A 26,179-nucleotide genomic window follows, 5' to 3' on the forward strand; every position below is an offset into this window, starting at 1 on the left:
AATGTTTAATCGAAACAACATGTTCATATTCCAAAATTGTACACTTAAAGAAAATATAACCGATAAATATATGAATGAAAAACATAACTGATATAAAATCAATGTTTAGGCGATTCACTGAAAAATATAACTTGCATTTTTCTGTACTAATATTTTTGAATGAAAAATGAAACTGTTTAAATAATTTAAAGTAGTGTCAAGAATACAATAATGTTTAATCGAAACAACATGTTCATATTCCAAAATTGTACACTTAAAGAAAATATAACCGATAAATATATGAATGAAAAACATAACTGATATAAAATCAATGTTTAGGCGATTCACTGAAAAATAATGGAAAAAATTCTGAAATTATCAACAAAAGAATTGCGTATTTTGGCGATTGAATGTTACATCAGCATTAAATCCGACTTTAAATAAGATAAAAGGTTAGCCAAACATATGCTCCTCTGTTTAGATTTGTAATCTGCTAAATATTTTCGAAAATTATCGCCCTAATATTCATATATCTTCATATCGTTTCTAGATACTAATGCAAATTTGATTTCATTAAACATTTAATAAATAGATCTATAGTATGTTTTAACTAATTTTAAATATATAAAATTAATCAAAGTTAATTTATCAAAAAAATATTGAAAATCAGAGCTTAAATATAATATTATTACAAATATTAAATTTCTATTGGTTAATCGGTGACAGCTTTAGTTGTCAATAAATATCACGTCAATAATATAGTTTCACGGATATGGCGATAAATATATAGGACGCAGTTATTATAATAAAGCTAATGATATTACCACTTCTGAATGTCACACACATGTGAGTTTATTGTTATATTAGTTTCCTAAAGTCTCCTACCAGTAATAATTATGAAAACATTTGGATATTGTATCGTAATCATAATAACTTTAAACAAATCAAATATTATATAAAAAATAAATAAATAGTAAAAATTAACAATAAATAGACATATAAGAAAGTTCATTTGGTTAATTAATTAATACAATAATGGACAATATAAAACTACCAATTTAATAGCATCCCATGAATACCAGTAGATGTATAACACTGATTATTATTTCTGTGATTATTAGTTCTGAATTATTTCCAAGAAATGTTCTAAAGATTATTTTCCAATCTAACATTTTATAAATAAGTAGTAAATTTGTCTATGTATCAAATCAAATCGAACTTATACAATATTATATAATATTAATTGTACATATTGTACAAAAGGCATTTTAGATTACAAAAAAATACTTCCTTACCTAGAGTGCATCTTATTTTTACCCATTACGAATTATCACACTTCAGGTCAAGTTACGGGAATGAAAAGGAAAAACTAAACAAAACTGCACCAAAGTTTTTCGATATTTTCGAACTGACGCGCGGTTTCGCACAGTATTTACCCCTTGAGCGTAAACGTAAACAACAAACAGGTAGGTGTGAGATGCGCGAAAGCTCAGACACCCGATTGCTGCCGAAGGAACTGCGTCGCAAACAACAGGTACAGGACCACAACGGAGAATGGGAAGCGGCGACTGAAAATTGTCAATGACGGCAACCGCGCTACGGTCTCGTTGAAAACTACTTCGTCTGGTTTTGTGGAGCTCAACCAAGTCATTTCAACGACAAGCTATATATTGTTACAATTTTTTTTAATAGATATATGGGGTATTACAATATATGTGTGTGAGTGTATTTGTACGTGTCATGTATAAGGCCCTTATTGCATGATTAGGCTATTCGATAATTGTATTTGGGTGCATTCACCCCAAGACCATTTCGTGCCTGTCTATACATATCTGAGTTTATATCTTTCAACAGTCAGTGGTATAGTAATATAAAGTAAATAATTCGCTGCCATGTTATTAAATACACTATACTTACATCACTTTGCTGCGACCAATTCTAATAGTTGATTTCCTACTACTAGTTAGAAAGATTAATTTCAATGTATATTGAATATAGACAACCGAACATACACTGTTGACTTAACGAAAACAGTACTCTATATCAACGTTGTTACCACAGCTGTGCGGTAAGCTGCAATACTCTAAGCATACAAAAAATTAAACAAAAAAATATAAGACTCGCAACAGCTTGTTTGTGGTTAATTTTTTTGAACTCAGTAGATCTTATTAAGTCTGTTATACTCAATTGGTAAAAATGTTACTGGGTTAATTTTATATTATATAAGTTCACCAAAGATTTTTTATTACTGTATCTTAAAAACGAATCTTAAAAATTGGTCATTACATCTTAAAATCCTTAAATCACTTTTAGATGGAAACAGGCTTAGTTATTTAAATTATTTGGAAAAACATTACGTCACAGTGTTAAAATAAATTTGGAAAGGATCGATCTGATGTTAGAATTGCCAAAGTAAAATCTTAATCTTTTTTAAAATTTAAACAAATTTATATATTTTGAGATCTATTACTTTTAGATCTCATGCTTACTTTCATAATTCCTTCGAATTACTAACTATTAACGGCCACTTAAAAAATTATAATTATTAACATACACGTTCTTCCTCATTGTCAAGCATAATGACGTTGTCGATTGGCCATTTCCGAATGAGACATAGAAGCAACGACGAACCCACGAGTCCACTCTTTATAAATTAATTACACACAGTCGTCTCTATAGAGGTAAATGTACATATAAAAAACGACGCATTATCACAGCAAAGCGTCGTAAAAAGGTTATAATTTTTAAATTATATTTTAAACTAAAATGAAGCGTGAAAAATGGTGGGAATTTTGTGAGTTTTATGTTTAAGTTTGTTTTAAATATAGTAAACTTTTTCTACATCATTCACTCATCTGTCTAATACATAAATGACATCATTGTTGACAGACCCATATGATTTTTTATTTTTATTAATTATCTTATAAGTTTAATATTCAGTTATTAGTTTACAAGATGCAGTGTTTTTAGTAAAATCATTTTTCTTATTTTCAAAACAGTGATGAGGTTAGAACTCAGCTATTAATGTGATAGAGTGCGATAGGCCCATGATACTGAACATTGTTCAATATAGGAAGTTGTCCCGAAAATAATAAAAAGGTCTACAAAATGGATTTGAAAACTATAAAATGAAGTAGCGTAAGATCAAATAAAGGATATCAAAATGCAAAATGTAATTTTATACGTAAATATAAGTAAAAAAAGTGTCGATGATTAAGAATGTGTTTGACCCTTTTGAACCGAAATGAAAACGATTTCATATACATTACACGACAATAAAAAAATAGCAACCATACAAAATAAAGGATATATAGTATGTTACAAAATTATCTCGAGAAAGATAAAACAATTAATAGTGATTATTAGATGGCATTGCTCAAACCATTGAATATGAAAGTGATGTTTTATTAAGACATGTTAAAAGTTGATCAAGACTCACAATCAATCTTCTTTCGTATCACACTATATATCTTTAGATTTGATCCTTGGCTTTTTATAGATCTCAAAGGTAAAATTTACAGAAAAAAGCTTAAATGAAGACAAATCATTTAAGGCAATATAAAAAATAATAAATATCAGTAATCAAATACGAAAAAAACACCAAAACCTTAAAAGAGCATTGAAAGAATGTATCACGCTTGAAAGTCGAATTTACTGATACTTATGGTGTATAGTGTTATTGTTTAACTCAACGTCAGAGTGAATCAGTGTTACTATATTTTAGATTGTGCATAATTGTACATCAGTCTGAAAGTGTAATAAAAAAATTAAAATCACAGGAAAAATAGAAAAATAAACATTTATTTTCATAATTAATATTGTACTTATCGTAGATTCCTTACTAATAATATTACTCTGATTAAACATTTTAAAAAATTGTTCCGCCCCTGAATACTTTATATTGTTGACGAAAAGGTGAATGCATTTTTTATTTTTTAAAAAGTCTTCTGTACATTATTTTTGTTTATCATATCGTATCGAAAATATTTAATATAAAAAACCTATAATTTTACTGGACTTTTAAATGGGACCTTTAATATAATTAATATTATGTTATAGTAATTATAATTATTATAAACATTTAAAATAATTTTAGAATTAATTATATAATAATGTTGAATTGAACCTATGAAATGCGAAATAACAAAGAAATATGTGTTATTAAATGGTCTCTTTAAATTATACTGATCTTCATAAAACTACAAAAATGTTACTTCATTACATTTGACCATTCCATGACCTGCGCATGATATCATTTTGTAAACATAACCATTCTCAATTTCGTCCTTTTTTATAAATAGAATATACATATCAAAATAACCAGGACACATTTGATCAAGTGATAATTAGAAAGTGCAAGATAAAGCTAACCATAAAGAGATAATATACATAACATAGTAAGTACGTTCAGTGCGACAGAACTACAAATTCGAACTGCAACAGTCCATTATTCACAACTTTTTAACGTAAGGTGTTACAGGTTGACTTTTCGCTTGTTACTTGGTATTGCTGGTCTTTTTTTCATGTTATCTCCTATTACACTGCATCTTGCTGCTCCCACCATGTATACTGCAGGCCTTTATGGCTATGAATTTACCGCTTCGGTGTTATATATAAATATAGATGGTTGTCTTGGACTAATCCATATTTTTTTGCGTTTTTGGGCCATTCATTTATTACGTAAGATTATTTGAGGGGAGGGTGGTCAACTATGTCTTATTTTGCTCTGCCAAGGGGTTGAGAGGAGGGTCATCGTCAACCACAATACGCCACAGAAAACTCTCCTTTTCATTTCTTGTCAAGCAATGAAACCACGATATTAAAACAGTTAGAAAGAGCTTTTTCGATCAGTTCGTGTAGTCAATTCAGTAATTTTCCGTATTTTCGTATCTTTTCGGTTCTTCGAACTTCCTTGGATCTCCAAACCAATCTTTGTAACATTAAAATTAGGACATTAAAATTGACACTTTTAAAGCATAAACATCACCATAAGTCTCTAGAAGAATTTGATGGATTTCGGCATCAGATTTGATTATGATTGACATCTATACACGCTAAACAACTGTTATTTTAAGTACAGAAATGTCAATATTGGGTACGTTGTTTAAAACATTGTCACTTCATCAATATGCATTGCCGATCCAAATACTCGCAAACACCATACTTATAATAGACATTAAAAATAATTTTACAATATTGTGAAATATGTTAAAAGGAACCATAGTGAATGTGTTTTGGTGTTTAAGTTGCCAGTAAGTATAGTAGTAAAAAGGAGAAAACATAATTTTTAAAAAAATATAGTGCCACAAGGCGTTCGTTTTAGGATTCCGTTTTTATATATATATCTCAATTGTTGACAATATCGAAGTAAAATATTTTCTCACCCCTCATCATTTTCCAAACATTTCCCTCCCCATGGGACAAATATAACTGCGAAAGTGGAACAGTTTATTGGAAAGGGGGAGACGTATATTTTTACGCGCAACAGTCATTTATTTCAATCGGAAGGGTCTCCCGACGTCCAGTTTTTCCTTTTATTTTCCCCATTTTTTATTACATATTTTTCATTTTGATTTAATCAGAAACATTTTCTCGGACATATTTCATTTTAGGAATGCATGCTATAACGAATACCGTGATTTATAATATATTACTTTAAAGTCCTATAGAAATGGAATATGTGGAATTTAATTTACGAGGATATTTAATATAACACGCTGAAATTCATATATACATACATTTGTATATTAATATGTATACTTATATGTACGAATGAATTTTAATTAATTATATTTTGGAGTGTCAGATTTTCCTATTAAAATTCCTCGCTTCGGCGGTACATATACTAAAATTGGAACGATACAAAGAAGATTAGCCTGGCCCCTGGGCAAGGATGATACGCAAAATCATGAAGGGTTCCACATTTTTAGTTTGTAGTGCAAGGCAGAGAGCTCCTACTACTAAACTATGCAAGCTCCCTCAAATTCCGTCCATAGTGGGACCAGTTTAATACCTTTTTCCTACCTAAAACAAACTGGACCAATATAAGGAAGAGGCATTTAAGCTCCTCATTAATCTTCCAGAGGATATGTAAACGATTAATGATTGTGATCCCAGATGTAAAATGCAGAATCACTAATATACCACCATGGCAGTTCTCATGAATACACATAAACCTCTCTATAAAGGTTCTGAATAAGGAAACAAATAGTTCTTCTACAATAGAAAGCTTCTTTAGACAGATAATCGAAGAGAACTATTCAAATCACTTTATCATCTACATGGATGGAAAACGTGACAACTTTGTGGGTGCTGCTTATACGTACAGTCTACTCGAGAGACACTTTTGGTTTCCGTCACTGACTAGCATTTTCACCGCGGAGTTGCTAGCTATATATATGGCCCTATCTGCGCCTTGGAAGAATTATAGATTAGCGAATCCATACTAGTAGTATCGGATTCCATAAGTTCCCTAGAGAGTTTAAGATCGGCAAGAACAGTTCACCCTCTGGTCACATACACCAGAGAGTTACAGACAAAGCCACAATTTAAGGGTGTAAGGAATATCTTCCCATAAAGGAATATCTGGAAATGAAAGAGCCGACCATCTGGCTGGGACTGCCAAAATATGATGATTTGAGGAGACAATTTGAAATGCCGACACCACTGGAACAAATGGTCCAACCTGAGCACCTGAATCTGCTGATTGACTATCTAAAGACCATAGACCTACTTCAACAATTGTAACATATATTTATTATTGTGTAATTGCAACATTTTATTGTATATATTCTACTGTTTATAATCTACAGTGTAGTATTTTAAGATCTTAATATTCATATAATGTATTGTAACTAACAAGAGGCTGACGAGTTTAAATAAATAAATAAGTAAATATAAAAAATAAATATATATGACTGAGCTTGCTATGCTATGAACTGAATGCTTCCTATGAATTTGCTGAGTTAAAATGTATGAAAGGAAGCGCAAAGAGTGCCTTCTGTAACAAATAACACCTATTATAGCGGATAAAATTTGCGACAATATCCAATATCACAGTGTATAATCAATGAAAGTAACAGTTGAAACAATAGAAATGTTACGATATGAGTTAATATAAAAATTTTTAAATCTGGAAATTGTATTAAGGCTTGGGATTGTTCCAAATATCATGTATTCACGGTGGTGCTTTATATTTTCAAGAAGAACGTGTTAGTAATTATGTAAATCGTAATTATTTTGATTAGTGTCATCCGTACGATTTAATCTAAACTAATTCCATCACAATTTTACAATTATTTTCCTTATCCGCTTTTAATATACTGTTTTTAATTACATTATCAATTACAAAACAATTTTACAACAAAAATATGAACATAAACATAAATGAATGTTAACATTCTGATGAAATAGTTTGTTGATATTGGATGATTCCATCAATAATATAACTCGCATCTTTTGCGCTAGAATCATAATGCAGTATGGTACAACGTACATAATAACAGAACAAGTAGCGATGATATATATATTTGGTCGTAGACATGTTTATCATAAAATGAACATGGCAATACATTCAATGCAGGACCTTGAGGAAATATTCAAACGGCCATATTATGGCCATTATTAATGAGCGATTAAACCATCCTTTAGGTATTTAAATTAACACTTTTTAATAGAATTATTATTTCGTGTACATAAATCCCGTCACAGTCGGAACATGATCTGGAAATAGATCTTAGACCTAGGTTTATTAAAAAATAATAAAGCATATAAATATAAAGTTATTAAACTAAAAAAAAATAAATTTAATTGTTACTGAAAATATCGAAGAAAATGCATGTTATATTATTTAAATGTGCTCATACATTGTCCATATTTACACAATCGCATGCAAAAAGCGTGGATAGAGCTAAAGCTTTGATAATTGATGAGTTGAAATATATCATTTTATATACTTAAGGTAATTGGATTGTGAGATGAGCTAAAAGCAAAATTCAATTTTTATTAAAATCTAGCTTAGGTTAGTTTAAATTAGCATGTAAAAGACTCTATGCTGCTATTGATGCCAATGATAATGCCATGAATCTTGTTCCATGATTGATGGGTTTTGAATGAATCAATTCTGTTATGAATGAATGGGGCGATATGGATGATAAAAATCTATAAAAATAGGTTTAATATTGTTTTCGACTAGTCCATTCTGTAGTTTCTTGTAATAATTTTTTAATTTTTAACTGGACCAGTTCATCAGAATAGTCTATTCGGAATTCGATATTCATTTGTTTTATAAATGTATTAAGTTCTTTATCTATCTCATCTGAATTTTTCATAAATGATGAGTCTTGTAGAGTTTCCGAGTTAGTAATATTCAAAAATTATCCTGTATTGACAGAGAATATAAAACACTCGCTCTCTTGTTATAAATAGCTACATATTTGTGGTATACAGGTGAAACTGTCTGCCTTGAACAAATTTTAAAGACATATGTAATTAAAGAGAATATAGGCAGTGGTCGGGAAAGTAAAATAAAGTAAAAAGGACTAAGGTGGTTATTATATAAACCAAGTCCGTGACCAAAATCTAGACCAAATCCAGTTCCAGCAATGGCCAATAAAATATAAAATTCAACATCATTCATTAAAAACTATATTTTAGAGATGCAAGTGTTATCACACTAAATCAACCAGTGTGGAACGATGTAGTGGTATATGGAAATATAGATAATAAAAATATTTTAAAAGTAACTTGCAACGGGATAAGAGTTAATGAAAAAATAAAGAAAACAATTATATGCCAATTTTTCACGTATGTAGTATAATTTTTAATACAAACTAATTCTATACATACAGTAAAATATTTTTCTTACACAAGACATTTTATAAAATGTGTATAATAAAAAATATGAAATATAAACATTATTAAAAAATTAATTACAAAAGAGAAAATAAAAATAAACCGTATTTCCCTAATAATATGAATATATGAATATAAATTAAAATATCGAGTAACATTTCACGTGTTGTAAAAGACGGTGTATTTTTATACATTTTATGCTTTAATACAAACATACCGTTAATAATACCTTTTGTATGTATCTTTTCCTTTTTTTGCATAAATCTAAATCGAAAAAACAAATACATTTGCTTGTAAAAACTGAAAATAAAAGAATAATTTGAGATACACTAATATATTGTTTCCAGAATTGTACTCCTTTTAACTATAAAAAATATATTCCAGCTATTATTCGTGATATTGATCGACCTAATTATGATATATTTATTTTATTTTGCTCTTTCAATTATAGAGAAAAAAAGAAAATAACTGAATAACATAAATAACTAGACGCAGACATGAAGATTTCAAATAATTTGGCAGAGCTTACACATAAACAAAATATACATACACAAAAAACTATACATGATTGTTATATGAATTCATATGGCATCCATAAAACAACTATTCTAAGTATCTTGGGATGAGAAAACACCTTGATAAATAATGAAATATACTGGTTAATTGAAAGAATATATTAATTATTCGTTGTTGATGTTATATAACGACATTTTAAAAGCCCTATGAACCTATATAATCATGTTATGAGGATGATCTTCTAATAACAAGATACTATAGAAATGTTATTATATTGATTATTATTATCTAAATGACAATATAATAATGTACACAGGATGGAAGGTTTACTCTGTCGTGTAGACCCTGAAGCCATAAGAATATACAAGACCATACATTTAGTACACCAAAAAACAGATATATCTAGTTTTATTCATTAGGAAAAGGCATTTGAGAGAGTAAGAAGGTAAGAATAATTCAAGAAATGTATAGAATAGATATCGTCTTTGCAGATAATATGAAATCAAAACCCAAGCACGACAGAGACAAAGAAAAGTTTAACCCCAATCCTGATACTAATATTAATGAATAAAGAAATGTCAAACAGACAAAACGAAAAAGGAATGGAACGAAAAAAAATTGGAAAACCCATTTTGAAATTGGAATTGAATTGAATTAAAATTTAAATTGGATATTAGAATTAAAAAAAGAAAATATCAAGCTAAACTAAAATGGTATAAAACAACCTTAACTTTCAGTTGCGATTCGAGGGTATTGTCAAAATGTGATAAAAGTAAAATATAACTAGCAGAAATGAAATACCTTAGAAGAATCAGGTGTGCAACAAAGATGAATAGGGTAATTACTTCTCATAGACATAAGAAAAGATCTCAAAATTGAATCAGTGGAAAAAATCAGAAAAAGAAAAAAGTCATATGGTGGGGACACTTACAGCGCATGGATGATATAATATCAGTAAAGAGCGTTTGGGAAATAAGGGCGGTAGGAGAAAAAGCAAAAGGCGACCTAAGTCAACCTAGGATGAATGTATCAAAGAAATACTTTAGAAGAGAGGGAATACCTCGGTCGTATCATATAAGAAGATTGAACACAGACAGAAAAAATTTCATAAGAGTAAAACTAGAATAATTATAAATTTCAATTACAAATATAATATTTATAATCGTGGACCCTATACAAATGTATTTTTAAATACCTCATGTTTTCATACACACAATACATATTGGGTATATATTCTGTTTTTCCTTTTTCCCCATCGTTGTAAATCCGGACGGGAAAACAAATTCGTTTGACAGAATTGCGAGCGCCTTTGAATTAAAACTGACGTTAATTAAAACATATGTACGGGAAATGAAAATTCATTTGACTCGCGGTATTTAATGTATTTTACTGCGTTCCATAATAAAAAGTCTTTTAATTTTAAACTATAGATGAATAGATGTAGATTGTAGAATAGATCGACCTAAATGTAAAATAACATTTTTTGATTTTATTCTTCTTTGACCTTCACTTAATCTAGGCTAGCGTCACGTTTTTAGTTAGAGTGCAATTAACGACAAAAAATATCACAAGATTTTTCGGCAAATTAAGAAATATATTATCTTACAGATAGCGTAAAAACAAAAGTAGAATGTCGGTTAAATGACTTTCATTATCTATAACAAATTCTTTATAAAATTTACCATAACATATTACCATAAACGGATTTCACTTTCATTGCTATTAAGTTATAACAGAATATATTTTTTAAAATTTAAGTTTGATTAGATTACGATTAAATAATATGATATGACATTAAAATATATAATAATGTAGTTGAAATGAGAAGGCCTCTATTTATTAACCGACTTTGAAAAAGGAGGAGATTCTTTGTTCGGCTGTATATTTGTCTTTTTAATGTATGATCGCCGATTTCTCCGTCAATTGTGGATCGATTTTCAAAATCCTATTTTTATTCGAAAGAGTGCACTTCGAGGTGGTCTCATTGGAACCAAATCAGGATCGATGGGGTGAACTAACCGAGAGATACGCTTAAATTTCAAAGGCACGTGCACAGTTTTCACGTATTTTTTATCTAAAGTAATCAGATATTTGGGTATAATGTTATTGCTGAGATTATGTGCGGAAAGTCGTTCAGTGTAAAAACAATACAGTTTGCTTTTTGAGAACTATCTATAGCATATAAGACCTCATAGAAATATTGTAGACAACTGCTTCTATGGTTTAATGGTTAAAGCGTTCAGCTCCCAAACGGAACGTTTAATTAGAACATTTGTCACATCACCTAGGCTAGGTAGCGGATCCCAGGGCCTGAAGCGCTCCTTATTTTCAATCATTGTTTATTTACCCCTATTTTTCCTCATACGGGATAAATTGTGTGTATATGGTGGAAAATAAAATAGGTGCACTAGATAGGTTAAATAAGTTTTTTGATTATTTTTTTGTTATGTACATATTTTATTTTAAAATGTTTTTTTTTGTGTTAAAAATCTAAGTTAGATATTTTTTTAATTTTTAGTGAGTTCCTAATTTATTTTTTGAAGTCGGTTCAATTTTTTTGCAATGTAATTTTTTTAATAGAAATTTTCTGTCTATGATATATTCAATAAGTACAGAAAATAATAAAAGCATCTTTTAATGTATTGTGAGCAAAATTGCACCTTACATTTTTGATTTCAGAAAGTTATTTGCATCATGCCTATGGTAGCCATAAACAAAACTAGAAGGTTTTTCAATTTGGACGGATCAATGTTAGTAGTCTATAAAGGTCATGCTGTTTTAATTGCGTTTTTTTAACCTGTTGTTTTTTATTTGGTCGCTGCTGCCAAATTACCATGACAAGTTATACGATTCAACAGCACATTCAACTGATAAAGCCTTATTAAAATAAGCACTCGATAGGGTAGTCATTCTCTAACGTTTCATCCCATTAACGGCAAAGGAACGAAGATGTTTGGGCTAAATAAAATCAGGGATAAATAAGATGCGGGTCCAGCAAGATGGCTCACCTATTTGAGGGCACCAAGAGTTGAGTCATATGTAGTAAAGATCGTGCGATTTCACCATCTAGATTTAATGTGGGATTTGCTAAAGTTCTAAGACAATGTAAATGGCTGAAAGTTAATTAGAGCTATGGCAGAAAAAATTGAACTACCCAAATTCCTTTCACCATTCACACGATGGAATCTACGGCGGATAGTCGAAGGATTTATATGTTATATGTAATGGCATACACATTAGTAATTTGAATATATAAAGCTTTCTTAACGCTTCATTCACAGTTGTTTCATTCCATTTCAACATCTAACTCTCTTTATTAAAAAACTATATATACAGACTAACCTAAAATAAGTTTTCATGTAACTTCATCACATCATTGTAACATCATTTTGAATAAGCTTTGAGTTTACTAATAACTCAATCAACTTTGAATCAACATAAGATTCTGAGGAATGATGAGTGAATGAATTGAGGTCCAGAAATTGATCAAAAATGTAAAATTCAGAACGTAAAAATTTGGAGAAAAGACCTGCTTTACATAAAAGCAATTTTCCTCAAGGCAGCGTATCTTCCCAGTTTAGGCAAGTTTAGCAAGATTATATTGAATAATAGAGTGTATTATTACCTATACTGTATATACTGTATATACTATATATACTGTAGTGTACATATATTACATCTTTATTTTTAAATTTTTTATAATTATGATAATAACATTTAGTTTAATATTCTCTCCATATTTGTATATATTTACTATTGAATTTTTATTTTAATTTTTTTCCATACACTTTTATTTATAAATTTCGCTTTTCTTCTAATTTAGAGCATAAAATACAATACGCTTTCAAATACGACGTCCTTTTAATCCGAAAATGCTAATTAAAACGTATAACGTTAATGAAAGTCGTCTGTTTTGTTTTGCAGCTGATTTTCGATCAAAATTCGCCAGCTTAAATATCAGAGGGAATTTATTGGGAAAAATTGAATATTCCGTTAAAATTTGTCGTTGAAATCTATGCTTATTAATTTAAAAATAATGCTATTAAAAGTGGGAATTAACTTTTTATGGGAATACTTATAGGATGAACATTTTTATAATTATGAGATGCTTAAATGTATTCTAATATTTTTTTTCACTTTAAAAAGGCATTTAGTGATAATAAATGGTACAATATATGTTAATCAAAATATTTTATATCCATTTCTACAAGAAGCCACTTTTCTGGCAACATGATGATACCGTGTCAATAGAAGGATTTTGGTATCGACTCATTTTCGCACATTTCAGTATTTCGAAACCGAGTACCAGCTAGACCATGCTGAGATCTAAAAAAGTATCGATGGGTCTGGTGTCAGAATACACTAGCTTGGTGAGTACGCTGGCTTTTACAGAACTTCCTATTCGAATTCCAACAGATTTCCATATACTTCATAATTTTTGCAAAGCATGGACGCGTTATCATGCAAGAAAATGACTTGAATGAATGAATTGTCGTTGGTAGATTTATTATGCCGTTAGTAGATTATCAACGAATATTATGGCCGCTTCGGTATGAATGTAGATGATTCTCTTAGACTAAACCATAACTCTGTGCACTTGAAATTGTTGTAATCCACTTTTCACTCTAGTCAAAATACGCCATGGAAAATCCTTTTTTGCCTGCCAACAACAAAATTCATATGCTTTCAAACAATTTCAGCCAATTTGAATAATAGCCATTTTCAGGAAACAGTTAATTCATTAACTGTTAAGCAGTCTGAAAGTTTTTTGCCGTTTTCCCTTCACCTGTAAAGGTCTGGAAATAGTTAAGTTTACAACTTACTACTAAGGTATCTGAAAGTTTAGAGTTTCAACAAGTTTAGAAATTCATTATCCTCGAATTTTTTTGATCGTCCATTAAATAATTAAAGCCAAAATTGAAAATTGCGATATGACGAAACAGCATCAAAGCGATAATTTTGGAAAAGTGTTTAATGGGATTCGCCAGCAGATTTCTTCAAATCAAACAATAGAAGTAATGAATTTTGAAAATTCAATTTTGAGCGTTCCATAATTATTGCATCTGTATATACTGAAGCTCAATAAAATTAAGGGAAAAACTGTTATTTTATAAACAGAAATGTTAAAAAACAGACATTTTTTGAAAGTCTACAAATGGCTTAAATATGGAATTCTTCCCTAAATTTTGTATTCAAGAAATATTGTTTCATTTAATTGCCATATCATTTTAATGAATTGCTTCATAATTAATTGATGATTGAATAATTAATTGAATCATAAACCAACATTCATAAAGTTTTATTCAATCAGTCACTTTCTGAAATACTAGTCAAGTTAATAACCAAGCTGTTTATTTCCAATCTATTAAAAACTTGCTCAAGATTGTACAATTTGTCAATTTCTGCTACAATGTATCTGATCGAGCTTATACAAACCGAAGGTATTATTTTCGACAAGGGCTCTTTCCATAAATCTAGACAGTTCTGGTTTGAATATCCTCCTCGGCCTGAATATCTATTGTAATAATTCTTTGCAATACCCCATATCAACTCATTTGGATTAAAAATGCAGTGATAGGGTGGGAGACATGTGGCCTTAACATTCAGTAATCTGATCTACTATGTTCTTTTCTCAGGGTTAATTCTAAAAAAATAAATTACATAAAATGCAATTAAATATTTAATTTATATTTACCGTGTAATAATTTGAAATAGTTCATTCTTAAACATGATTTCTTCGAAACTTATTTTATGTACTTTAATCCATTCCTTAATTGCAGCTTTTGTTGATGACTTGTTATGGATTTTCTCCACCAGTGTATACCATATCTACTATATATATATATATATATATATATATATATATTGCATGTTCGAACTTCTCTAATAGCATTCTATCTCTTTTTAAATAGAATAAAATGGCAAGGATAATAGTATCCGACTATAAAACAAATTTACAACTTTAGACAGACATATAAACACTCTTGTCACTGCTATTTTGAATTGACTATATGTATATTGCTCTGAAGAAAGCATGTTGATTAAATGGAAAGCAAAACAATCTTATTTAAACCAAGAATTATTGAAAGCTGCGTTAGTCGCGAAAGACGATAGACCAGCATATAAAAAATTACCACTAAAAAACTCCAAATTAATTATCAGTGTAAATATCACCAACTTTGACCTTTAAGCAATGTTGAACAAAATATAATAAAAATTGTGTAATATAATGATCGACATAAGAATGCTGGGTATATAAACCAAATTAATTAGATTGAGTAAAGGTTATTCCACACAATTATAAAAAATAAGCCGTGTATTTTCTTACCAAGTCATTTTTGTGAAGCAAGAAAACTTATTACGAAATGATACCAGAAAGGAAATATAATTTTGTAATTAAATTTTATTTTATATATATGATTAGATTGAAGAGATAAGGAGCAAAATAGCGAAAATAAATGATACAATATTTAATTAGTAATTTAATATTAAGGATAATTTTGTACTTATAATTCTTATAATTGAGGTAATTACAAGTTATAAAAAACCTAAAAACAGAAACATTAAAAAATTAAAACTCAAGGTAATAAATTAAATCACTGTTATCATCACATTTTGAATAAATTCAATAATTTAATTTAATTTAAGTAATAGTAGGCGTTGATAATAAAAAATAGCGGTTCGAAAAAAACTCCAGCTTACTTATTTCTCTTTAAAATAGGGTAGGTTGAAAAGTGATATAAAGTTGAAGGTGCATATATACTTATAGAATAAACAAAACCGTATTGCAATAATAAAATTCTTATATCATATATTTACCTTTCAGTCTCAGTGTTAATATGAGTTAACAATTTTATGAGTTGTAATATATACCTACTGTATTAATAGAACTCATCTTTAACTCCTAATTTACATATTTTACAACAGGAATGAAATTTTTATCACCAATTTTTAGGCACCAATCGGACCTAATAAATATATCAAAATTTTTCAAATAAATTCCAATTTTCCGATTCAATAATTCAAAGCAAAAACCATCAAACCAAGCAAAACATCTGTAGAATTAGACTTTACTATGCAATGTATAAAATATTAATTCTATTATCGGTAAATTATTACAGTCAGCAGATTATTTAAGACTACAATTTTACATTTCGCTTATCATAAAAATATTACAACGTAAAGCTGTGAATAATTCTATAAAAAATTAACAATTAACAACAGTTACAGAAGAACACTGTTTATAAAACCACAAAATATTTAGCGAAATAATTAATGATGTTGGTGACTGTTTAAATGGATTAATTAAAATTATACTGTATAATTGATAATTTGCAATAATAAGTAATCATGAAAAAGCCGCATATTTATATGTTGAAAGACTTAGAAACTAATTATTATCCAAGATTTTTTCAAATTAATACTGAGTTTTATACAGTTATCAGCATTAAATTATTTTATTGGCTTCCTATAGTTAGCCCGGAATTCATTTTATTATTATAATATTTAGTACTTACTTAAAATGATATCAACATTACCTGAACAAAAAATAGCAGTACCGCCTATAAATATTAATGACACTATATGAGTAATTAACAATTAATTAAATGAAACTGATGGATTATTTGGATTATTTTCTCAAACCTGATTGCTAAAGTAGGAGAATGATAACCGTGATACGTTCCAGTGAATATGTTCTCAAGAAGAGAGCTTATGAGGAGAAGAATTCCGATCGCTTATTTTTTCTTTTGTATGATTCCCAGATTTGAATTCAGCTATAGTTGTAGCTATATTTGAAAGTATAAAAAAATGCGATGGTTAAAGATGGTTCAAAGGGTAAATTACTATATTATTAAAGTTCAGATGTCATTTATTCTATATCGCATCAGAAATTCCTGTAACCATGTTGTTCTTTAAAACTTAATAACAGTAAATTGAAGATTCAGATAAAACGAAATAGTTATGGGACATGACATTATGTTACTTACTATTAATTACATTTGATGAACTTCAACCGAGCAACAAAATAGACCACAGATGGAATGTCGTACAAATGTGTGTGAATAAGAAGAACCAGCTCAACACTTCACCTTAAAAATATTATATTTTCGACATTATACTTTACAATGTTTTCAAAAAGTCTTTCAAAAAAGTCATAAATCTTTAGTATGATGGTACTTATACCATGGTACTTTACTATATTCGGCGACACAGATGTTGAGGTTTCTAGTGTTTCTTTAGAATTCTTTTAGAGTTTCTTCTGAGTACTTGAGAATAGATGCAGAAAAGATGAAAGTATTGACAACTGAGTGATCTGTTATTGTATCTCAACGAGATTCCTTTAAGTATTTGGATAATATGGGGAAGTATATCTACGGTTATGGGTATAATCTTAGTAGCCTAAAGTGCACCTAGATCTCTTGCTTTTGGTGTGTATAGTATTACAATGAAGATTAAAATTTTGCTCTTTCGAATTTTTCTTCGAACTTATCTTACCAATCATTCTGTATGGTTTAAAGATCTGAGCACAAATACAGTTTGATATCTGTAAGCTTGATGTTTTTCAAGCCTAGAATTTCGTCATTCGTTTGATATGCGATAACAAGTACACAGTTGAAGAACACATCTAAAGATGCATATTACAATGGTTTGAACATATCTGTCGGAATCAAGTCGGAATCGGAAAGTTCAACGAATTCCTAACAGACTACGATATATCTAATCGGTTAAAAATAGGAGATTAATTTTATCTGTGACTAGAACGTTGCGGTCGATTTCCAGGTGTGGCGAGTTCTGGTGAAGAATAAGTCCTGCAGCACTAACAGCAGCGTAACGGCCGATTTTATTGGTGCAGTGGTCAAGGCGACAAGACGATCCTCCTACTCTTGTGATAATCGCGGATTGGAATCCTGCTGGGGCATGGTTGTAAAGTTGACAGTAATCTCACTGGCCAGTCGGGTAATACTGAATGGATCGCTTTTGGATGATTTTGGTTCTTGCACTTATTCGGATCCCACGTTAAGCAGTAGGACCAATCCATATAAACTTTAGTTTGGAAAGAAGGATACTTTAAACTCTAATAAAAAAGCAACAGCGTGTTAGTGTATAGCACAAGTAAACACGAGGCGCTCTTTCGACTATCCATTCTTCCAATTACTGCCTAATAAACTGACCAGACATATATTCTATTTGTATAAAGATACTTGGAATATAAGCCACATTTGGATAGTGTCAAAAATGTTTGTTTCTTTTCTTATTATTCAAATTATAAATGTATGTTTTCACTATAAAATTACCAAATATTGGACACATTTACTTACCTACTTTCGAATCTCCAATTATTTGAAATATATACCAAGCCTATAATAATAATTACTAAAATTATTCGTATTTTACAGGGTTAGTGCTATTTTTTCACCGGTACAGCTCAAAATAAAAAAATGTAATGAAACAATATATAAAACTGATAACAAACAATAAACAAAATGGCAACACATTAACATCAATAGCAAATGGTTTGTTTACTGCCTTTAGATATTTTAGTTAACCTATTTTTATACGACTCAAATAAATGCAAAAATACAGCGATAAAATAACATTTAGTTAATTCAATGAGAATATACGTTTTAAAAATAGATATAATACTAAACTCCAGTGATCGTACAAAAAAGTCAATCGATTTTCCCCTAATTAAACTTCACAATTTACAAAATTACCTTTTAAATCTAATGAAACTTCGGTAGTTCTGTATTTATATTACTTCTCTTAATTGAGTTTGGGACTAATTAACTGTCAGCAAACCGACGAGAACATTTGAAAAATTAATTTTCTTTCAGTGGCAGGAAAATAAACTTCACATCGACTGATGAAAGTATATTTGGAATAAAATACACCATTACACTGCCTCCGTAATCTCTATTAGCAATAGATCTTGCAATGTCATTAAAATAATTAACATTACATTTATTATTCTTTTATATAATCTAAATATAATGTCAAATAAATAATTAAGATTAATTTATTTAATAAGGAATTAACTGGTCCGAATTATTATAATTCTCGTCAATGTCTAGACAAAGATCAATTTGAATAAATAATAAATAATATTTCTTTAATTATTTATTTTTAGTATTTAGTACTTGAATAAGGAACACCCTAAAATAATATTAGCCGTATTTTTTATAATGCTACTGAACATCAGTACCTATTATGTATTAAATATATGTAGTATGTGGTTATTTGTTATTATTATATATATGATATTACCAATTTTATATAAAAACTACGTTGATTGAACTAATCAATAGTACCAAGTGAAATTTTAATGTTATATGATTTATATTAGAAAAAAATTAAGAACAAAAATCTATTCCTGGAACTCCATGGCAGGTCCATCTATCAACTCCAATTGTGAATTTATATCATTCGGGAACTCACTCAAACATCCAAATCATCATCAAAATAAAGTAACGTACGTAACGTACCAAATACATTGAAACTATTATGTAATATGTACGAACATAATATATAGAATGATAGGCCATTCTATTTAAGCATTTCTATAAAAATCACAAAATGTACAAAAATATACAGACATAAAGAAGAGAAAGCATTTCTAACTTGACCGATTCTGCTTATTATTTCAGTAAATACCTCAATAATAAACTATTAGTCAGTTAATATTTTGGTCTTAACTAATCATTAATAGTCATATTATTACATACCCTGCTTCCAAGGCTGTCCAAAGTACAGTCCAGAGTACAGTGAAAAGCATAATGAAAATCAATAAAACAACAATCGCAAAGTTTCTACAACTAATACGTTCTTCCATAAATTGGCGGAGTACGAAAATCTTATCTATACAAGCTATAAAATCGCGATGCAATGTAAATCATGCCTGCTCTACTCGGTTTGTTTCTTATCGAGCTCTTTGGCGTCTTATTTCTGCATTTTCATAAATGCTTTTCCAACAAATGATAGGAATACATAATTGTTTCTTTTCTATCTCCTTTTCTTCAGTATTGGACTAATTATTCTTTCTTCCATGTTGATGGTACCTTCCCCAATCGCCAAATTTGTATAAGCGCAAGTCGGGTCGAGTCCAGTAGTTTGACCATACTATAATGATTTTATTACTGTTTCTAATTCGTCTATATTTATCTCGCCATTGGCAAATGAAGTTTCTGGAATATTGATTATTGTGATTGTGGAACTACATGAAGAACTCTATCCATCACTCGAGACGCTCATTGTTCGCCCTTATAAAAGTGCAATCCACTGTTTGATATTAATATATATTAACTATTGCCGCCCAGTCACTAAGTATTTAGTATAACATCCTAACAGATCAATTGAAAAGTCCACGGCCTGACACATAGATGGCGCGACTAGGATTAAATCCATATGTTTTTTAGTTAGCACTAACCCTCAAAAGATGCGTATATAAATTTGACAAATCATTAGTCGGATAATCAGTTTGCGAATTATAGCATTTAGCAATATTTGCAGCATTTTAGTATTGATTGAAACAACTTTTGTTATTGTGAAAAAGATGTATAAAAAGCGATATCGCGTGTTGATAAAATATTCGTCTTTGAAGGGAAAAATACAGTTGCAGCAAAAACTTGGCTTGATGTCTAGTTTCCGGACACTGCCCCAGGAAAATCAACTATCAAGGATTGGTATGCTAAGTAATGGTAAGCACCGAAGATGGTGAACGCAGTGGACGCCCAAAAGAGGTTGTTACCAACTAAAACTGAACGTGTACATCATATCATTCACGAATATTTGGGTATGAGAAAGCTCTGTGCAAAGTGGATAACGCGCGAGTTCACTTTTAACCAAAAACAACGACGAGTTAATGATTCGGAGCAGTGTTTGGAGATGAGCAAGCGTAATAAGCCCGAGTTTTTACATCGATATGTGACAATGGATGGAACATGTCTCCATCATTTCACTCCGAAGTCCAATCGACAGTCATCCAAGTGGACTTCACACGATGAACCCGCTCCAAAGCGTGGGAAAGCGCAACAGTCGGCTGGCAAGGTTATGACGTCTATATTTTGGGATCCACATGGGATAATTTTCATTGACTACCTTGAAAAAGGAAGGACCATCAACAGCGACTATTACATAACGTTATTGGATCGTTTGAAAGACGAAATCGCCGAAAAACGGCCGCATTTCAAGAAAAAGAAAGTGCTGCTTCAACAAGACAATGCACCGTGTCACAAGTCAGTGAAAACGATGGCAAAAATCCATGAATTCGGCTTCAAATTGCTTGCTCATCCACCGTTTTCTCCCAATCTGGTCCCCAGCGACTATTTCCTGCTCTCAAATCTCAGATCAGAGAATGAAGAGGTGATCGCCGAAACTGAGGCCTATTTTGAAGCAAAGGACAAATTGTTTTACAAAAATGGTATCGAAAAATTGGAGAGTCGCTATAATCAGTGTATCACCCTTGAAGGGAATTATGTTGAATAAAAAAAACTAATTTTGCCAAAAACATGTGTTTTACTATGGTAGGCCGGGGACTTTTAATGCAACACATTGGCGGCTAAACAATTGCAGTAATCTTCTCTTCCTAACTTTAATTAAAATCTAATACCAGAAGGATTGTTGAAAAAGTCGAATCTTATGGTATCATGGTTTAAATGAGATTATTTAACATTACTTGTGTCTCGTTTAGACTTATTTGTATACCTAATACTACTAGGAAATGTTAAAACTTAACTTATAACATAATAATGTTGTTAAATAATCACGTTTTGATTGAAAAACATAGGTGAAGCAAATTTTTTGGAATAATAATAAATTTTGGAAAATATATGATAAATCGGAATATTATAACATATCGGACTTTCTATTTTGAGATGTATATAGGCCATGTTGAAAGGAAAATAATTAATAAGAATACTTAACATAGTGATTTGCATGTATTTGTTTGTAATATAAACCTCCTCTAACTTCCTTCTAAACAATATAAGATTGATTTCGATGTTAAGATGCATTAAAGTTCGTAACGTCAAATATTACTAATTGATTCTAATGAAAACGTGGTACTAGAAGTAACTAACTATTATAAAAACGAACGTGGCCTTATTGTAAATTACCTATTTTGAAAAATTAATATTTTGATGTTCAACAAGGGCATTACTTTCATTATTTTCAGCTGAACAAATTAGAGAAAGTATTCGAAAGAAAGTAAAAATAATGTTCTTATTAAAATAATACATATATAATAATCATATATTAAACGAAACAGATTATAAAAATGACTAAGAAATAATAAGAATAATATTAAAATTGTTTTACGGTACATTAAATGGAAACAAAATAGCTTAGAAGTAGAATAACATAATGCGCCATAAAATAAGATAATGCCTATGTCTGATTACTTATTATGTAAATATTGAATATATATCAATTGCCTAATGCTAATATTATGAAATAGCGGGAATGGAAATAGTTAATTTTATGTTAATAAGTAAAAGAGAATAAAACTAATGTAATAAGCTGAATTTAATTGTTGCTTCTCATAAAAATATTTTATCTTACATATATTTCCAGACAGTTGAAAATTTTAATCTTCAACTACAAAATCTATCCCAGTTCTAATCAGGAAAAACACCAACTGTAAGTCATCATGTGAATTTTGGTAAAGCGATAATAACGACGAACGAACGAAGAAGTGCTATTTAAAAATGCTCATCGATTAGTCTCAAAACCGTACTTATCTACCAAACTAAAAAAATTGCAATTCGATTAGATAAACTCAAATGCCGGCAATGTTATATAACATTGAAACAGAAACATAATATATCTCCAACATTTTGGGTTGGAATGTCTTATTATTCTGGAGAAGCAAAAAAAAACTCATTTTTCTATACTACTTTTTTTAAAACAAAGTAGGTGAATATATTGTCAACTATAACTACTAAACTTATGCAAATTAAGATCTACTTTCTCTACTGATCTACTTTAACAATATTTTTCAATTTTTAAATTTACCATTTCCTGTGTTATTATTTCTTTGTACTATTAATAATATATTTTAAGTGTACATTCAATATGTTAAAATTATTTAATATGAAGCAATTTATAGTAAAATGCACGTATATTAACAACATAACCTTTTAAAGTCTTTTAGTCTCTAAAATACTTTTTTAATCTTTAAAATCATATTCAATTATTAAGTATTCTATTAGACGTAAATATTAGATTATCTATTAATCGAACATCCCCTAATTTAAAGAAATGTGTAGTTGATGATCATCGATTATTCGTAGAAGTATACAAGACTGAATGAAGTAAAATAACTTGTGATCATTTCGTAACTAGAGCAAGGACTAACAGTGTAAAGGAAGCAACATAACAAAGAGTTGAAAGTATACGCAGCAGAATTGAAAACTCGAACTGAATGAAACTATCATGAAGATGCTGCATCGGTACTAAACAGTTATAAAGCAAACACGAAATAGAAAAGCAATTAAGTAATGTTGCAACATAACGTTTTTTGATACATCTACCAAAATTTGGGAAAGTATCTATCTAAACACTTAAATAGGGATGATCTGTTGAAAAATAAGGAAGAAATTTGGAATTTGGTTAATTATGATTTTTCAAACTATTCACATCACATATACAAATACAATCTATGTATTTCACGAGATCAGATGATTATGGTACAAAAACTAAATGAAACCATATTATACGACGAAAAATATTTATATTTGAAACGCTTTATTCCTCACTTATTAAATTATACCAGTGAAATTTTCAAATAAGAAGACGTCATAATAGGCACATGCTGATGACACTCCTTACTTGCTATAAGTAGCAATATTCAAAGACTTTAGAAAAAGAGAAGTTATTCAGATGCAGGACTAGACTCTTGTTCGAAAAATAAGAAAAAGTAGTAAGTAGAGATGGGCAATATTTTTCATCAAAAATATAATGTTAAAAGCTAATGTTTTATCTCTACATTAACGTAGTGAATATTCTAATAATATAATACTTAATATAATATAATGTAATATTTAGTTAATAAATAATAAATTATTTGACATTAAAATTAAAACAATTTAATTAAAATATTTACTAAAAAATATAGAATTCCTACAAAATAATATTAAGACAATAATTAATCAAAAATACATAATTGATATGCTGATTAACATTAACAGTGATATAAGTTAAAATTCATATAAATTATGACTCACATTTCTGCTTGAGCTTCCTTCTCTTTTTCTTCCTGTACTGTCACTGTTGTTGGCGGAGGCGGCAGATCCTCCATTGGCAAAGTGTCTTCTGGTGGAGTCGGAGGTGTTTTATCGAACTCGGCCATGGGCGCTTGAGAGTTTTGATCGGGCATGGGAGATACTGAATTATTTTCCATTTTTATAATTGAGTTTCCCAGTTTTAGCACTTAACCGACACCGACAGTATAAAAGTACTCGTTAGTATCGACTATTCGAAGTAAAAGTTACAGAACGATCACTGATAACATGGAACGCCACCAAGCCGTTTGTTTATCTTGTCACTAAGGTACACGCTGGACTTTCTTATGGACTGGTTAAAAAACGGACCTGTAACAAAACAAAATCGAATAATTAACGCGAGAAAAATAAGACAGGCTATTGGAATAGAAACGCGATAATATGTAACATACTTCTAGAATTATTACGTTATGAATATTTCCTGTAAGATTGTATTTGACTTGGTAGAAAGTAAAAACGTCGTAAAGCTATACTTTAATCGGTAGAATGATAATAAAACGATTCCGGCTTTACGTAATTTTCAATCGTTTAAGAAATCGATTTACTTTTCCTGCTAAATTATTCCTTTACTGCATTTAATTGATGATTCTTGTAACGTATAAGTTTGGTATATTGTGGAATACTAGGATATGTAATAGTTCGTAAGGTATTTGTTAGTAATAATAATATATTAAATAATTTTTTGTTATGCTTCAAAGTCTCCTTTTTGCCAACTAGGGTTTATATGGACTGGATCTACTATTTAACGTGGCCCCCGAACCACTACTCTCAGCATTAAGCCTAGTGACCAACTTGGAGATCATCATTGAAGACATCCGTTCTTACCCAGCCTGGTTACTGGCATTACTGAGATAATTCTCGTTGTCGGATTTTGGTCTTGCCTTATGGATAAACATGATTATAAACAATCACAAACATAAATTTGCGACCATGCCCTAACAGTATTCGAACCCCCGACCATCGCAACAGCAGCACCACTACTGCATCTACCAAGCTGGCTTAAATAATATTGTATGATATGCTAATATAATTATTTATAATTATAATTATAATTATTTATAATTATAATATAATTATTATTATTATTTATAATTATAATATATATTCTATTTATAATTATTTATTTTTTGTTTTAGTTCTTATTTAAGTCGACATAGTCGATGTGACTGTATCGATATTCGGATGTTGAACAAGCCGTTGCGTTTATAATTGAAAATGGTGACAGCCACTAAAATATTAAGAGCCTATATCTTATATCGCTATGTCGCCTGATTGTGTGAATTGTATTTATATGGGGAATATTATATAATTTAAAATTTTTATTAAAAACTGTTAAAACTAATTACCTTGTTATATTAAAATTGTATATCATCTTATTTGTGTTCGATCAAAAATAGTTTTTTTACAAAAGAATATTTAAATGTATGCGAATTATAGATTTAGAGGGAGTAAATACTGGTGAAAAAGCTGAATGTTAAAACAATTTATACTTTAGCACACATATTTCTGCAGTAGTTTGTAAGCTGTGTGAACAGGTGTTTTATATTGATTGA

The 26,179-nt window shown here is 29.6% G+C and overlaps 1 protein-coding gene and 1 non-coding gene across 6 annotated transcripts in view; one reads left to right on the top strand and one right to left on the bottom strand.

The window, feature by feature from the left end:
- nemy (cytochrome b561 family member no extended memory) overlaps positions 1 to 24,829 on the bottom strand; it is a 127,634-nt gene extending 102,805 nt beyond the window's left edge. For 2 of the 5 annotated variants that reach the window (XM_076395848.1, XM_076395846.1), the window contains exon 1: positions 24,570 to 24,829. In XM_076395848.1, coding sequence (XP_076251963.1) covers positions 24,570 to 24,745 — 176 coding nt within the window. In that variant the 5' untranslated portion in view covers positions 24,746 to 24,829. Of the gene's footprint in view, positions 1 to 1,274; positions 1,563 to 24,569 lie in introns of those variants that run through there. The other 3 variants (XM_076395845.1, XM_076395852.1, XM_076395851.1) reach the window with 3 other exon arrangements.
- On the top strand, positions 5,800 to 5,907 carry LOC143192098 (U6 spliceosomal RNA). Its single transcript, XR_013004723.1, has one exon. It is a non-coding gene; the product is annotated as a U6 spliceosomal RNA (small nuclear RNA).
- Positions 24,830 to 26,179: the final 1,350 nt, after the last annotated feature.

Source organism: Rhynchophorus ferrugineus, unplaced genomic scaffold (genome assembly GCF_030347505.1).
Source record: "Rhynchophorus ferrugineus isolate W39M unplaced genomic scaffold, kcgeb_rfMv2 rfM2, whole genome shotgun sequence".
In the NCBI taxonomy this organism is placed as follows: Eukaryota; Metazoa; Arthropoda; class Insecta; order Coleoptera; family Curculionidae; genus Rhynchophorus; species Rhynchophorus ferrugineus.